The sequence below is a fragment of the Nematolebias whitei genome, chromosome 23 (assembly GCF_014905685.2).
Source record: "Nematolebias whitei isolate Nwh7 chromosome 23, NemWhi1, whole genome shotgun sequence".
Taxonomy (NCBI): Eukaryota; Metazoa; Chordata; class Actinopteri; order Cyprinodontiformes; family Rivulidae; genus Nematolebias; species Nematolebias whitei.
This window is the reverse complement of record NC_056520.1, coordinates 345872-361349: the sequence shown is the minus strand read 5'-3', so window position 1 is coordinate 361349 and position 15478 is coordinate 345872. Positions and strand designations below refer to the sequence as shown.

The 15478-nt window shown below is 42.7% G+C and overlaps 1 protein-coding gene across 1 annotated transcript; it reads right to left on the bottom strand.

Moving 5' to 3' along the window:
* Nucleotides 1-3546: 3546 nt before the first annotated feature.
* On the bottom strand, nt 3547-12213 carry LOC119428918 (inosine-uridine preferring nucleoside hydrolase). The gene is made up of 8 exons (XM_037696617.1): nt 12120-12213; nt 6151-6331; nt 5886-6065; nt 4901-5012; nt 4674-4810; nt 4504-4581; nt 4302-4418; nt 3547-4224 (listed from the first exon to the last, which is right to left on the bottom strand). The coding sequence occupies exons 2-8, from the start codon at nt 6328-6330 to the stop codon at nt 4072-4074; spliced, it is 957 nt and encodes a 318-aa protein (XP_037552545.1). The 5' UTR covers nt 6331; nt 12120-12213; the 3' UTR covers nt 3547-4071.
* Between the last annotated feature and the right edge of the window lie 3265 nt (nt 12214-15478).

Below are 15478 nucleotides of genomic sequence, written 5' to 3'. Positions count from 1 at the left end.
CACAGGGTCCCAGTTACATCCAACAATAAAATGTATAAGAAAAACAGTAATAACATCTAAGATATGAACTAAGAAAAACATCAACTAAATATACACTAAGCACTCATAACATAAAACATTGAACATCACCACAAACATGAACATGAGTCTGTGAGCAGATGTGCACGCATGAACACATCAACATTGAAACAGATCAGCAGCAACATGAAACAGATCAGCAGCAACATGATATGGTTTTTCACAGTGATTATTCTGGTTAGAGATTCATGAGTCTAACAGCCTCAGGGTAGAAGCTGTTCCTCAGTCTAGTGGTTCTACACTTAATGCTCCTTAACCTCCTTCCTGAGGGGAGTGGGGCAAAAAGTGTGTGTGCTGGGTGGGTGGGGTCCTTCATGATGCAGGTGGCCCTCTTCCTGCATCTGGAGGTGTAGATGTCTGTGATGGTGGGGAGACTGATTCCAACAGATTTCTGTGCAGCCTTCACCACTCTCTGCAAAGCTTTTCTTTCTGCAGCTGTGCAGCCTCCATGCCACACATTGATGCTCGAGCACAGGATGCTCTCCACTGCACACCTGTAGAAGGAGGTGAGGACTGAGCTTCCCAGACCAGCTCGCCTCAGCCGTCTGAGGAAGTAGAGTCTCTGATGAGCTTTCTTGATCAGGCTGGTGGTGTTGTTGCTCCAGCTGAGGTTGTCATTCATGTGTACACCCAAGTACTTGTAGCTGGAGACCACTTCCACCGCAGATCCTCTTATGTTCAGGGGGGTGTAGGTGTGTTTGTTCCTTCTGAAGTCCACAATCATCTCCTTTGTCTTCTTCACATTGATGTGAAGGTTATTCTCTCTGCACCAGCTCTCCAGGTGTTCCACCTCCTGCCTGTAGCTGGACTCATCATTGTTTGTGATGCATCCCACCACCGCTGTATCATCTGAAACTTTACAATGTGACAGCCTGGATGGGTAGCTGCACAATCATATGTGAGCAGAGTAAACAGGAGGGGGCTCAACACACATCCCTGAGGAGAGCCAGTGCTGAGGGTTATGGTGGAGGAGGAGAGGTTGTGGATCCTCACTAACTGTGGTCTGTTTGTTAAAAAGTCTAGTACCCAGTTGCAGATGGAGGGGCTTAGTCCTAGTGTGGATAGTTTGTCCATCAGGGTTTGGGGGATCATGGTGTTGAAGGCGGATGTGAAGTCCACAAAGAGCATACGGACGTAAGAGTTTTTCTGCTCCAGGTGGTTGAGTGCAGTGTGGACCACAGAGGAGATTGCATCCTCTGTTGATCGGTTCTCACAGTATGCATACTGATGAGGGTCCTCGTTGATGTTGATGGTTGTTTTGATGTGAGTCATGACCAGTTTTTCGAAGCATTTAGCGACTATCGGGGTGAGGGCCACTGGCCGATAGTCATTCAGACCAGTCACTGTAGAGCTTTTTGGGACTGGGATGATGGTGGCAGTCTTCAGGCAGGTGGGAACTGTCTCCAGGGTAAGTGAGGTGTTAAAGATGTCTGCCAGCACCTCACAGAGCTGATCAGCACATTCCTTCAACACTTTTCCGGGGATGTTGTCTGGGCCAGTTGCTTTGTGCGGATCCAGGTATACAATCCAACATTTTTCAGTCATGTCATCTGGACAGTTTCTTTTTTTGCTGAAACATTTCACCTTCCATCCGGAAGGCTTCATCAATCAATCAAACTTTATTTATAGAGCCCTTTCCAGCAGCCAAAAGGTGCACAAAGTGCTGCACAGTACAGAAGTTAAAAACAAACAAGAATAAAAAAAAAATAAATAAAAAAATCAGTCAGTTAAAAACAAAAACAATTACAATTAAAACATAGCAAAATTGTCAAAGACCTACTAGGTATTAAAAACCTGCCTGAATAAAAAGGTTTTAATCATCAGTCAAGGAAATGCACAAAACTGACATGACTGTTGACGAGGAAGAGGGCCGGCAACAGAGGAGGGGGCGTACCAAAGAGACCGTCTTGGCACCAACATAACTGGTTTGTTCCACTTTGGAGTAAGCTGTTTGGGGGAAGAATCAGTTTTGTGTTGTGTGTTTCCTTGACTGAGGAAGCCTTCTGGATGGAAGGTGAAATGTTTCAACAACAAAAAAAATAAATAAACTGTGCAGATGACCTGACTGAAAATTGTTAAAGGTTTTTATATTTATTATACAGTATTGATATAGTTTACCTGCTGATTTAAAAAAAAAAAAATTTATTGTAATGCATAAAAATAATTTATTTAAGCTCTATTAAACTGGAGGAATACTTCTAAAAGATTTTGTGTGTGTGTGTGTGAGAGAGATTGTCACACAAAAAATATCTTTATTTTGTGTGAATTTATTGAATTCTGTCACGAACCAGGGTTTTGGATTCAAAATTCACTTCACCACTCGATCCCCACGAGATCGGATGCTTCCCTCCCTCCCTCTCCGCTTTGCTTTGCTGCTCTGTCTGTCTGTGAAACTGCTGTGAGCCTCTGAGACTCTCTTGCATCTTCCGAACCATAATTATGGATTTGTTCTGACCAGTTGGTCCCTCAACTCAATTTACAACATTTATTCGAAGAGAAGACAGGCTTTAGGCGAGCCGATTTACCCTGTTGGCACGTACGCAGCTGGACATCTCATCGACTGGAAGACTTGATGATGTGTCTATCTCTGCAGCCATCTGTGGATTTTAAGGACGCATATTTAATTGGATTCACGATAACTGGTTCCTGCTCTTTGGATTCAGCTGGTGCTGGTTTTATCTACAATCAAGGAAGTCGTCTGCAGCAAATTTGGACCTGATCACGCTGCTTGTCTTTATGATGGCTTGGTTCATGTCTGGAGTACCCAGACTCAAATGCTTTGGGCTGAATGGATCAGATCTTGGGGATTTTACTCAGACACTTTCTATCAGTGTGGCCATGTTAATTTGGACATTTCAGAACCGAGTGGACCAACACAGACTCAAGGTTGATGTCATTAAGTTCTGCCTGTCCCCAAAACAACTGTGTGTTTATCTAAATTTTGGTCGCCTTGGTGTCCTTGAAGGTCATCTTATCTAAAGTCGCCTGGAGAACGTGTGATCTGACGCTCACCACCCCCTCCCTGAGGAATTTCCAACTGATAACCAGATGAACCAGCTGAATAAACTTTGTGTCATCATTTCAGGACTCTGGATTCTCACAGAGATTATTCTTGGCCATTTCTCGACATACCTCGAGAATGTTTATGGATCTCACCGGAGGACATTGACTGATTACAGTGACCTCGAGAGCATCTGTAGACGTTATTGACCGCTCTCGTCTCTGATCCAGATTGTCTACGTAAATATGTGCTTGTTTGTGCGAGGTGTTTTTTCAATATTAGGGGTTTTTATCAGCCAAGAAAAGTCTGATAGGAATTTTTTCGCCTCCAACTCCTACATGTGTCCAGTTAACCACTGTTTTTGTCTGTCCAAACAGGTCTCACTTGTAAATGAGTCTTCAAGGCTCAATGTGATTTATCTGTTTAAATAAAGGTTGAATGAATGAAAAAATAGCCAGACAAAGGAGTGCAAAAACAAGAACACTTTTTTTATTTATTATAGGCTGTGGGAGCAAAGTCAGGATCAGCTGAGATGACAGTCTTCACAGGCAGATGAAGAGTGAGAGTCACCTGTCAAGTCTGCAGCGATGATGTCACTGGTCCTGTGCAGAGCAGCTGCAATAACGTGGTTTGAGGGGCAAATCCAATAAAAAGGCTTGAGGTTCAGGCATGAAACTATGAATGGCTTGAGAATCGGGGACAATGGGAGGTTTAATAATCTTGCGCCGAATGAGTGTGGGCATGGAGTTTAAGTAGTGGAGAGAACAGGTGAGAGGCATGAAGGTTGATTGCAGTGAATCAGCTGAGGGGGCGAGGTGACAGAGAAGTGCCATGTGCAGACTTGAAGTGCAGATTGACAGGAGCTGATGGATAAACAAAACAAGAAGGAGAGGGGCAGAAAACCTGGCATGTCATGAAGGGGCAGGGAAGGGAGCAGATGGGGGGGGGGGGGGCACTGATCATGACAAATTCATGTTTGTCACACATTCTCTCTACTTTACGGCGTTGATCAGCATCTTCTTCAGTTTCTCCAAGTCCACAGTTTTCATGATGAAGACCTTGTGCTCCTTCTTCAGCAACTCCATGTAGTCCAGGACCATCATGCCCCGGGTGTGCCTCCCGTCCAGCTCCACAGTCACTGCCACCTGAGGGCGGAGCCTGTTTTAATGCTTTGAGTCAACATTAGGTTAGTAAAAAGAAACAAAAAAAGGTGGACGCTCACCTCTTCTTTCTTTGTGATGAATGAGTCGTCGACCGCAGCAGCCAAAGCGAAGACGTCGCAGGGATTGAATCCTCCTCCTGCGATGACCTCCTTTTGGTAATCGGCTGATTTAGCTTTCTGCAAACAGTAAACAGGATTCGTTTGAATGTTTCGAGACTGTAGTAGCAGACGCTCTTCTATTTTTGATGTGAACTGTTCTCACCGCCATTGAAAGGGCCGATATCTTTTTCATGAAGGCAGCTTTCTCTGATTTTTGGGAGAACAACTCATCGCAGAATGACTAGGAAAAAAAAGGTAAACGCGGATCAAATCTTGTTTCACATAACTGCACCCACTGCAGTTCCCTGTCCAGAATGAAGCTATCAACCTCACCCATGGAAGGCTGCACCTGCAGCTGAACTCCCACGTGGCAATGTAGGTGGGGCAGTTGAAGCGCTCCAACACCGCGTAAGCCGCCTCGGGGTCAGCTACGAAGTTAAACTCTCCGCACACCGTGGTGTTCCCCCTGGCTGAAGGAAAGGAAGGAAGGAAGGAAGGAAAGTGAAGTGAAGTGAGGGAAACCACAGCAGGCTGTAGACATGCAGTTGTCTTAAACCCACAGTCGGTGTTTCCACCCATGACGTAGAGTGCCTTCAATCTCTTGGGGAAAGAGGGGTCTAGTTGCACGGCGACCGCCAGGTTGGTGAGCGGTCCGGTGGCCACAAGGATCACCTGCAGACAGCAGAAGAATAAACAATCAACTTTATTTTAATGCTCAGGGTCTTTGAGAAGAAGCAAAGCCCCCTTGACAGCTGTGGTAGTCAATGCTGCAGTCTTGTGATCCTGAGGTTGCACGTTTGAGCCCAGGTTGCGTCAGGAGGGGCATCCGGTGTAAAACAATTGTCAAATCTTTTACGCAAGTTCGCTCGCTGTGGCGACCCCTAAAGAAGGGAGCTGTCAAAACATTCCCTACTTTATTGGTTTCTTTATCATCATCTTAGCCTATTGCTGTGGCAGCAACATTTTTCACCAACAAACTCCACCTTGACTGATCTTTAGGAAGATCAGGCAGTGCGTGGAAAGGAATTCCTGTCCATGTACAATTGCCATCTGCCATTTTCACCTTTCACAGTTTCCTTCAGCTATTCCTTAGAGGATCACGTTTGTCAAAGTTCCCTTGACCATCTCTACAAGCCACTTCAGTTTCTTTCTCTTGGTAACTGATACATCTCTAGTATTCACCTGGTATATATCTAGTACGTACTGGGCACATACCTAGTATTTTTGGTTATTTCTTCCTCTTGATCCGTGTCACAAAGGAACTGGTCTCCGATGAGGACATGGACACTGTCAGCCTCTGTAGCGTAAGAGGACTGGTGCACCATTTCAAATGCACATAATCTTTTTCTCTCTCAGCATTCAGAGTCCAGGTTTCTGCTATATTGGGGACTGAGACTACAAATGGATGACACTGACCTGTACTGCCAAACAAATTAACTGAAATCTTAGAAAATCTGTCCACGACTTTCAAAAAGAATGCAAACTGTTTGTTGACCTGCTGTGGTGAATATATTTGTGTGATAAACCTTTTCTGGTTCACCTCACCTCTTCAGGATGTTGCTTTGCGATCTTGATCATGGCCTGCACTGCTTCTTCCTTCTGCAGCAACTCTATGCCTGGAGCATCCAGATCCGGGACATCCCCCAGTCCGTCAATTCCGTGGTAATCCCCGGCATGTCGCTTGTTGTCCAGTAGGGGCTGTGAGAAACCCTTGTAGACCGGAATCTGTTGGACAGACGGGACAATACAGGCCTCACATACCTGCCACGCAGGTAAAAGTTGCACTAAAAACGAATCTCTGGGCTCTTACGTCCAGCCTTTTGCAAACTTTCAGGACACGCAGGGTGTTCTTGACGACGTTCTTCAAAGGTGTGTTGCCATGGCAGCAGGTGATCCCCAAAACCTCCACATTTGGGGAGGAGAGGGCGATCATGATGGCCTGAGCATCATCAACGCCCGTGTCTACATCAAGGATCAGCTTCTTCTTCATCCTATGCAACCAGGAAATCAACTTTTATTAGAACTAAGGTTTTTAAAACATCAAACTGGCTAAGAGAAATTCCCAAAAATGTGATCGTATATTAACGGATATTTGTAGAAATCAACTATCTGGGTGTAATCAGATGTGCAAAAATGGTATCTGTCAGAAAAATTAGAGTTGGGGATGTTTTCCTGCAGCTACATTTTGAGAAGGGTACCCTCAGAGGATCTGACAGTTTTACAGGCACTTGTTCTTACTGGACATATATTTCAGTGTTTCCATGACGACCATGGACTTGTTTCTTCTGATCTGCCTTTCCAACTGATTCATCTCTGGATGATTTAATGTCTTACTCGGGGCATTTTTTGGCTCTTTGAACATTAAATCAGCTGCTCCCATGTGCAAAACAATTGAATAAAATATTTTTAGTGGTGGGAGTAGTGGGAGTGTTGGCACAGAGGTTAGAGAAGGTGAGCCTGTGATCGTTGGTTCAACTCCCAGTACCGACAACATCAAAATGTGGGTGGGATTGGTGAAGCACCCACACCTGTCTCCATCCTCATTTGCCCCACTCTGGGCCCTTGAGCAAGGCCCTTAACCCCCACCACCTGTTCCCCCGGGCACCCTAGATGGCAGCTCTCTGCTCCACACAGAGGCTGTGGTAGCTCAGTGGTCTGTGGTTGTGTCAGGAAGGACATCCGGCATAAAAAATAATTGCTAAGTCTTCGTGCGACTCAGTTCGCTGTGGTGACCCCTGAAGAAGGGAGCAGCCGGAAGAAGAACATTTTTTGATTTACTTCCAATTTCAGAAGGAATGCAACTTTAATACTTCTGGCAGTTTGTGTTGATTTGTAAAATTTGACAACAAAAAAACACATTTAAATATAGAGATTCAACAGAAATACATATTACCTTGTACATACCTAGTATTTACTGGGTATTTTTTAAGTATTTACCTGGTACATGCACATTACTTTCTGGGTATGTACCAGTGTTTACCTGATACATATCTAGTACTTTCTGGGTACATATCAAATACTTACTGGTATGTACCTAGTATTTACTTGATACATTCATAGTATTCACCTGGTACATTCCTAGTAGTCACCTGATATATACCTAGTACTTACCTGGTACATAACTGGTACTTGGTAGGCACTACATACATAAATGGCAAATACAGAGTATGTACTCAGTATTTACCATTTATGCATGCAATACCTACTGAGTATGTACCTGGTATGTACTTATTATTTACCATTTACTTAAATGGTGCGGCTGTGGCTGAGTGGTTAGAGCAGTCGTCCTCCAATGCAAGAGTTGGGGGTTCGAATCCACCAGCAGTCACATGCCGAAGTGTCCCTGGGTAAGACATTGAACTCCTCATTGCCTCTGATGTGTGTCCCATCAGTGTATGAATGTGATAAAGCTCTGATTAGTCTCTTTAGAATGATTTGTTCAATTAGCTTTGTAGAGATCTAGTAGAGTGCTGTATGAATGGGTAAATGAGGACACAGATTGTCGTGTAAAGCGCTTCGAGTATCTTGATCAGATAGAAAGGCACTATAGAAGTACAGTCTAGATACAAGTATAAGATATAAGTACAGTATCTAGAACTTACTGGGTATGTACTAAGTATTTACTTGGTATGTACCCAGTATTTTAAAAAAGTGCTATGTGTTGTCATTGTATGTTTCTATACCATGATGAAATTGGTTCTCTTCATTTAACCCATCACAAGTGAGAAACACCCAGGTGGAGCAGTGAGCAGCTATGTAAGTATCTGTGGAGCAATTAGGGATTAGGTGTCTTGCTCAAAGACACCATGACATGTGGGCATGGCAGGGAGTTGAACCTGGTTTGATTGGCCAAGTTGGCTGTCCTACCTCTACAACATTTTGCCCTTACTTGGTCTATACCTACCATTTACCTGATGCAATACTTAGCACTTACTGGTATGTACCTTGTATTTACCTGGTACATAACTAATATTTACTAGGTATGTAGCTAGTACTTACGCACTTAATCATGTAAACATGATTGTTAAGTCATGCTTCTTCCAACTGAGGCGGCTGTCTAAACTGAAGCCCATATTGTCCAAAAATAACCTGGAGGCAGTAATACATGCATTCATTACATCTAGGCTTGATTACTGCAATTCACTCCTGTTTGGTATCAGTCAGACCTCCATTGCACGACTACAACTGGTCCAGAATGCAGCAGCCCCATTTTTAACCAGTACAGGCAAAAGAGAACACATTACACCAGTTTTGGCCTCACTGCACTGGTTACCGGTTCACTTTCGAATCCAGTTCAAAATACTCATGTATGTCTACAAATCACTGAACAGTGTCCCCCCCCCCCCATCTCTCTGATTTGCTACAACCGTATGTCCCACCACGCTCCCTGAGGTCAGCGGACCAGTTGCTCCTCACAGTTCCAGGAACTCATCTTAAGCGCAGAGGTGACAGGGCCTTCTCTGTAGCAGGACCAAGACTTTGGAACGAGTTGCCTCTGCTTGTCAGACAGGCCCCTCCCTCTCGGTTTTCAAGTCCCGTTTAAAAACCCACTACTATTCAGTAGCTTTCAACACCAGATGATCTGTGTTTTTGATCCTGTATGCTCCACATTGGTTTGTCGTCATTATCTGCATAGTTTTTATGTCTTTATTCTGATTTACCTCATTTTGTATTTTGCTTGGTGTGTTACCTGTTGTTCTGTCTGTACAGCACTTTAGTTGGCCTTGTAGCTGTTTTAAGTGCTTTATAAATAAAGTGGTATGGTATGGTTTATATGTATTTACCTGGTATGTATATGGTATGTACTTTGTATTAACCATGTACGTATCTAGGACTTACTGGTATGTACCTAGTACATATTACTGGATAAATATTTGCCACTTATAGGGTATGCATCTAGTATTTACAACCTGGTACATACTGATTAAGTGTCTGGTGCTCACCAGGCACATACCTGGCACCTACAGTACATACTGTCATGGTTTGTATCTGGTGTCATTTAGTTTTTTTTGATGGTGTTTTACTTGTTTCCAGCCTCCCCAGTGTTTCTTCCCTCATGTAGTTCAGCTCCCGTCCCTCCCACTCTCACCTGATCCTCGTTGTCTTTCCCCAGGTGTTTGTCATCTGTCATTGGTGTCTCTTTAAATGCAGTTTTTCAGTCTTTTTTCTATTGAGTGTTTTTTAAATTTCTTTGTAAACAAATTAGTTTTATAATACCTTCGAGCATTTTGAGTTTTGGTTTTTGCATTTGGGTTTGAATTCTCACCAAACATGATAGGATACAGTGCATTCTATCATGGGTTCTTTGGGGACCGTGTACTGAATACACGATCCCCAGATCAAGAACTCCTTCAGAGTTTTTGCCCAAGAGGTTGAAAGAACCACTTGGAGAAAAAAAGAGAAAGTGTCCCTGTATCGCCATATGGCACCTGACACCCAGCAGGTAATGAGATCTCCCTCCCCAGCTGTAAGTTTTTCTTTGATTCTCTACTGTACTTCCACCTCCTTAAGTTTTTTGACCACCTCCTGTGAGCAGTTGAGTTCTTGCAATACTGCCTCCAGCCCTGACTGACCTGGAAATATCAGTCCTAGAGTTGCAGATTCCAGGATACAGCATTGCCCTGCGAGTCACCTGCCAAGCAAGATCTTCACCTGTGACCAAGTGGAACAACTTTTTATGTCCCATCCTGAGAACCTTGCTGTCTCCAAGTTCAGGGTAGCCTACTGGAGAGTTATGAAGCTGCGAGCCGAAATGGAACAGAAGTTAGCTCGCCAGCCTCCTCCATTGCCACCTCAGCCTCCGGTGCTGCCTGAACCTTCAAGAAGGTTGCTGAAGACAACGACTCTACCACCTGAGTCTTCGAGCTGCTATAGCTTCGGAAAGGGTTCTTTGATGCCCACTGCTTCCTTTTTTGCTGCAGTGTCCACTGGCTCTTCTGTGGTTTTGTCACCCGCTGTAACTCCCTCTGCTGCAATGCCTCTTCTCGGTCTCAACGAGGGGGTCCAGGAGGATGCCTCTCATCGGCCTTGCTGGACGGGCCCCTGGCCATCTTCCTGAATTCTGCCTCATGTTGTAGGCATGCCCAGAGTGGTCCGTTAGACTATCATGTTGGACTTTTTTAGTTTTCCCTGGGTTTATTACTGTTGGATTTTGGTTTCTTTATTATCCTTGTAATTTTCTTTGTTTTTTGTTAGTGTCTCTTTAAATACTGTCACTTTTCCCCTTGTCTGTGGACTGTGACTTACAACTTGAACTTCCTTCAACAAGTTCATGTTGTCCCTTACAAATTTTTTCGGTGGTTTTTCTAGTGTGTTGTTTTTGCCACCGTGCAGCTCTTTGCTTTCCTTTCTAAATAAGTTTTGTTTGTATTTTACCTTCGAGCACTTTGAGTTTTTGGTTTTTGCATTTGGGTTTGGATCTTCACCAACATGATACATACCTTGTACCTTCCAGGCATGTACATGCCAAGCGCAGTAAGTATCACGCGGTGTTATGTACTGCTAGCTCCAGAGTTTCGTAAGACGCCAAATAAAGGTCAATTTCTCCGATTCACGACGTCCTTAAGAGACTGAAGCTGAACAAGAATGCTGCTTGTCTTTAAAACTTCAGACAAGAAAGCAAGAAATTTAATGACTCTGGCACAGTGTGAGAAAAACATTTGGCTCCTTTTGCCTCTTTGTTCCAAACATGTTAGACTGGAATGTCATCATCTCCTCCCATCGACAAGAGATGTAGAAACTAAAAGGAATTTTGTTTTCTTACATCTGAACATCTGAGGCAGTCTGGCCTCGGGGGCTAATGAGAAGGGATTTTTTAACACACCCGGACCTTCTGAACTACACCCCATAATACAATCCTTTACAAATTAACGTTAAACGCTCTCTGTAACGTATAGTAAAATGTATGGGACAGGGTTTGAACGGTTAGATGATAAAAATTTATTTTGGGGGAGGCACAAAAAGAAACCTACATGTACTGATTTTTCAGCATTTAAGCTAAACAAAAACTTTTATTCAAGTAAAAAAAACTTCCCCTCACTGTCTTCTGAATCCAGATTTTCACAGAGGATGCTGAAATTTTACCAAGTGCTCAGATTTGTATTTAAAGTGTGTTTAATTTAGATATGACTTGATTGTTTTTGTTATAATCTCCAAGTTCTGCACCAAAAATATGCTGTTTGAAATTAAAATAGTCGTTTTTAATAGAGAAAAGTTGCTTTTGCGAATTTCCACAATGTTTTGTGAAAATGGTTAACTTTAACACCGAACACCATGAATATACAGTAAAGTAATTGGTGTTGGACTCCACTAGTGGATGTCCTCCCTCACAAATCCTAACAACTGTTTAACTTTTTAAAATGTATTTTGGTTTATTTTCCAGTTTTTGTTGTTTCTGTTAGCAGAACATGCTAGGTAACTATGCTAATAAAATTTCTTCTATTAATTCACACTGTTTGGTATTGGTTTTGGCGTCGCTCCTCATTGGTTGAGGGACACACCTTGTGACCTTGTGTTTGATCTACAGACACCCCACAACTAATATTTTAATCTAAAAACACTTTCCCATCAGCAGCAATGAAAAGATTCAGCTTATCCTCTGAGACACTAAAACATCTGGAACATCCATCGGTGAGATACAGCAAACACTGACAGTCACTACATACAGTAGATTATATTAAAATGATCATAAAAGCCTATAAAGGTTCATTGCATTGAATGTGAGGCTAAAACCTGCACACAAATTGAGCTGGAAATGAAGATGAAGTGTAAAGTACTCACCTGGACTGTACAGGTAATGACAGGAAGGCTGAGTGAAAGGCTGCTGCTGCTGCTGAGCCTTTTTACAGTGTCCACCCCTCCAGAGGAAAAAGAGGTGTTACGTGTGCAGGAACTCGATCCCGCCTTTGTGAAGCCGATGCCAAACACGTAGCAGCCTTTAACTTAACCGTCGACCTGTATTTGCAGTTCTGAGGTGTGTCTCGTTCAGTGTTGAGTAGTTCAGAGGATGTGCATCGAGTGCTCGGAGATAACGCAGAGAAGTTTCCTCTGCCATAAAGAAATCTGAGATTTGTGAAAGTCCCTTGCTTGCACGAACTGTATCATTAGCAAACTGAAAACTGGTTTGACTTCATTTTCTACAAACGGTGGCAACGTGCCAACCAACAAGGTTGAGTCAGGTCCTTTGGACGGGTTCTTCTTTGTTGAAACGTTTAGTCTTTTGTCCAAAATACTTCTTGAGTCTGCGGAGCTGCAACCAACTGAGTGTTTCTGCAGAAGGTCAGCTTTGTTTAAGTGAAACAACATCTGTAGGTGAAACGGAGCGGAGAATTGGTGACTCAGTTATATGAGAGTTTCAAATTGTTGATATTTTGCTAACAGACAAACAGCGTTGTGGTCAGTTGGATGTCAAGAGTATAAATTAGGATAATTATCAGCTCCTACCACATCGAACCATAGCTCAGAGTCTGTGAAATTGGCCGAGTTGTCGCCATTGTTAAGATTGCGTTGTTGTGGCGGCCATCTTGAATCAAAAGGTTGCCCAGACCACTATACAAGCGGGCGCCCCGCCCTGTCAACAGGACCGAGAGCCCTGCCTACCGAACTCCTCCCCTCACTGTCGACAGCTGCCGGCACTGACGTAGCGCTAAGCTAGCGGCGCACAATACAGACGCGTTAGCTAAAAAGCTACAGAGGTAGCGCTCAGTTTCCCTCACGCTGAGCCGTTTTGCTAACAAACAAAGCACAAACAAAAACAGAAAAACGTGGAAAAGGCCCTTGGTGTCTGTGTTTTTGTGACCAAACGAAGCATAAATCTACTTCACATTCTTTAATTAAAACTTGTGCTCTGCCAAAAAAAAACAAAAAAACTATTTACCGTCTTACGAAACCTGTTTGAACCTGTGGCCCAAAAGCACAACCTGTTTTAGCTTTCCAAACAAAATGCTCCTCAAAAGACAAGAATGAACTTCGAAGATTGCAAACTGTCAGATCTAATTCTGTCTAACGCACATAAAACCTAAAACATGCTTTAAATTTAACATTAAAAAAGAGATTGTCTTCAAAATTTGCTCATTTTCCAAACTTCACACTTAAACTATTGTTTTAAAAGATATCAGATATTTTTTTTCCAAGGTAAGACACCATTGTTAACTTGCCTCAGAATTTCTCGAATTTTATGCAAGTCCAAATTCTAGAGATAAATCCCACCTGCGGTTGGATTTGATTCAGTCACAGACAGAATAAACTTCTTTAGTGACCAAACCAGTAAAAACATCCAAATACCATCAAAAAGTTTATAACTAGTTTTAAAGAGCTCAACATCCTAATTGCTAGATTTACTTCTGATGCAAGGAGTCCCACAAGGTTCAGTTCTTGGCATCAGTCAGTTCTTTTGTAATCGATAGACAAAAAAAGTTAAGTTTTTTTTTAATGGTTGTGGTTATAATATGCAACTGTGCCTGTCTGTTAGAGCCTCTTACCTTCATATTTTCACTTGACAAGATCGATCTACTTATAAAAAGAAATAAATGGATTATTTGTACCCGATGGGTGTGATCTTTGCTAAAATAAATAAAAACAAAACCTCTCATTTACAAGCAGAAGGAAGAGCGAAGAATGCAGTTAAAAAAATTTGGAAGGAAAGACTAAAATTGTTCAAGCAAATAGAATACAGATTACCGATATGCTCTGTGGGTGTTTAACGGTAATTAAATAACAAAGGATAGCAATGTTGCTCAATGAAAGGGCCATTTGAAACAAACCCACAGCATAAATAATAGAAATTGGAAAGAAGCATCAATTTTTTTTTTTCTTCAAAATATCAGAATTCTTTGGACAAAAAATAAAATGGGGATTTAAAATTTTTTTTTTGTGAAAATTAAAAATGGAGAGTGTCAAAGTCATAAAGAGTCCAGTATGAAAGGAATTAGAACGTCTCCCCCCGCCCCCCACCTTTGTTTAAATGATTTTAGTGGTGTAAGAAAAACTGAACCGTAAAATATAATTTCAAAGCATGAACCCCATCTTTACTGTAACATATATTAAGATTTTGATGCATTTACTGCCTTCGGTATAGACCTTTTTCACGTGGTGGTACCAAGTGGTTCTCATTAAAATTATGTGATTTACAAGGCACACCGGTTCGTAGACCTTACAAAAATACTTGTGACATCTGAGACAGGCTTGCAAAATAAGAGTTTATTTAGGTACATTTTTTATAAATACTCTTTAAAATCTTATTGGAAAAAAAAAAAAAAAAAAAGGGGAAGGAAACAACACAAAACCCAGAAGCTGAGGTTACCGGATGAAGGCCACCAAACCAGCACAGCCCCAGACCCCAGCAACTGGAAAAAACAAAATACAGGGGAACCACCAAACTAAGTCTAATCAAAAAGAAAGTGAAACAAATAAAGGCCAGCCCAACTAAATATCTAAATTAAACATTACAATTTACAAAGTACATGGGCTGTAACCAAACAAGGAAAACTAAAGAGGAGAACTTTAACAATCAAATACTTAATTTTAAAAGTTGTAGTCCAGACCCAGGAGTGTGGCCAGTTACCCACGCCACTGACACGAGTGCTCAGGGACCGCACTCCAAACAATTGGTGGTGAAGTCCAGTGAAGCAGCCACAGGCGTCCGAGGACAATGAAGTGCAACAGTCTGGAGAACCCAAACAGCCGTGGTCCTTCAGAGCCAGAACACCGTTAATCTTCCACAGGGACAACGATTGTAACCTCAGTGGAGACAGAACGGTGATCTTCCATAGAGACGAAACAGCGGTGATCCCAACTTCAGCAAAGGACCTACAAAATTCAGTCAACTAATCACGACAGTAAATTTGAAGCTGACAAGGAGTTGGGTTTCAACTACTCACCTGCTGACACACACATGCACAGGAGGAGGAGGAAGAAAGCAGCAAGTTTGGTGTTCACCTGCATCACATCAAGATGAGGACTCTAAAGATCAACTATAGTGCAACAAAAGGAAGACGCCTACCACATGAAGGCCAGAGCAACACGCACAACACGATCAGCCACAACCAAACCCCACAGGTTGAGAGCCACGTAGTGGGAGCAGGAAGAGGAAACCAAGTGCCAGAACAAGCATTACCACCTCCTTTTATACTCCGCCCACT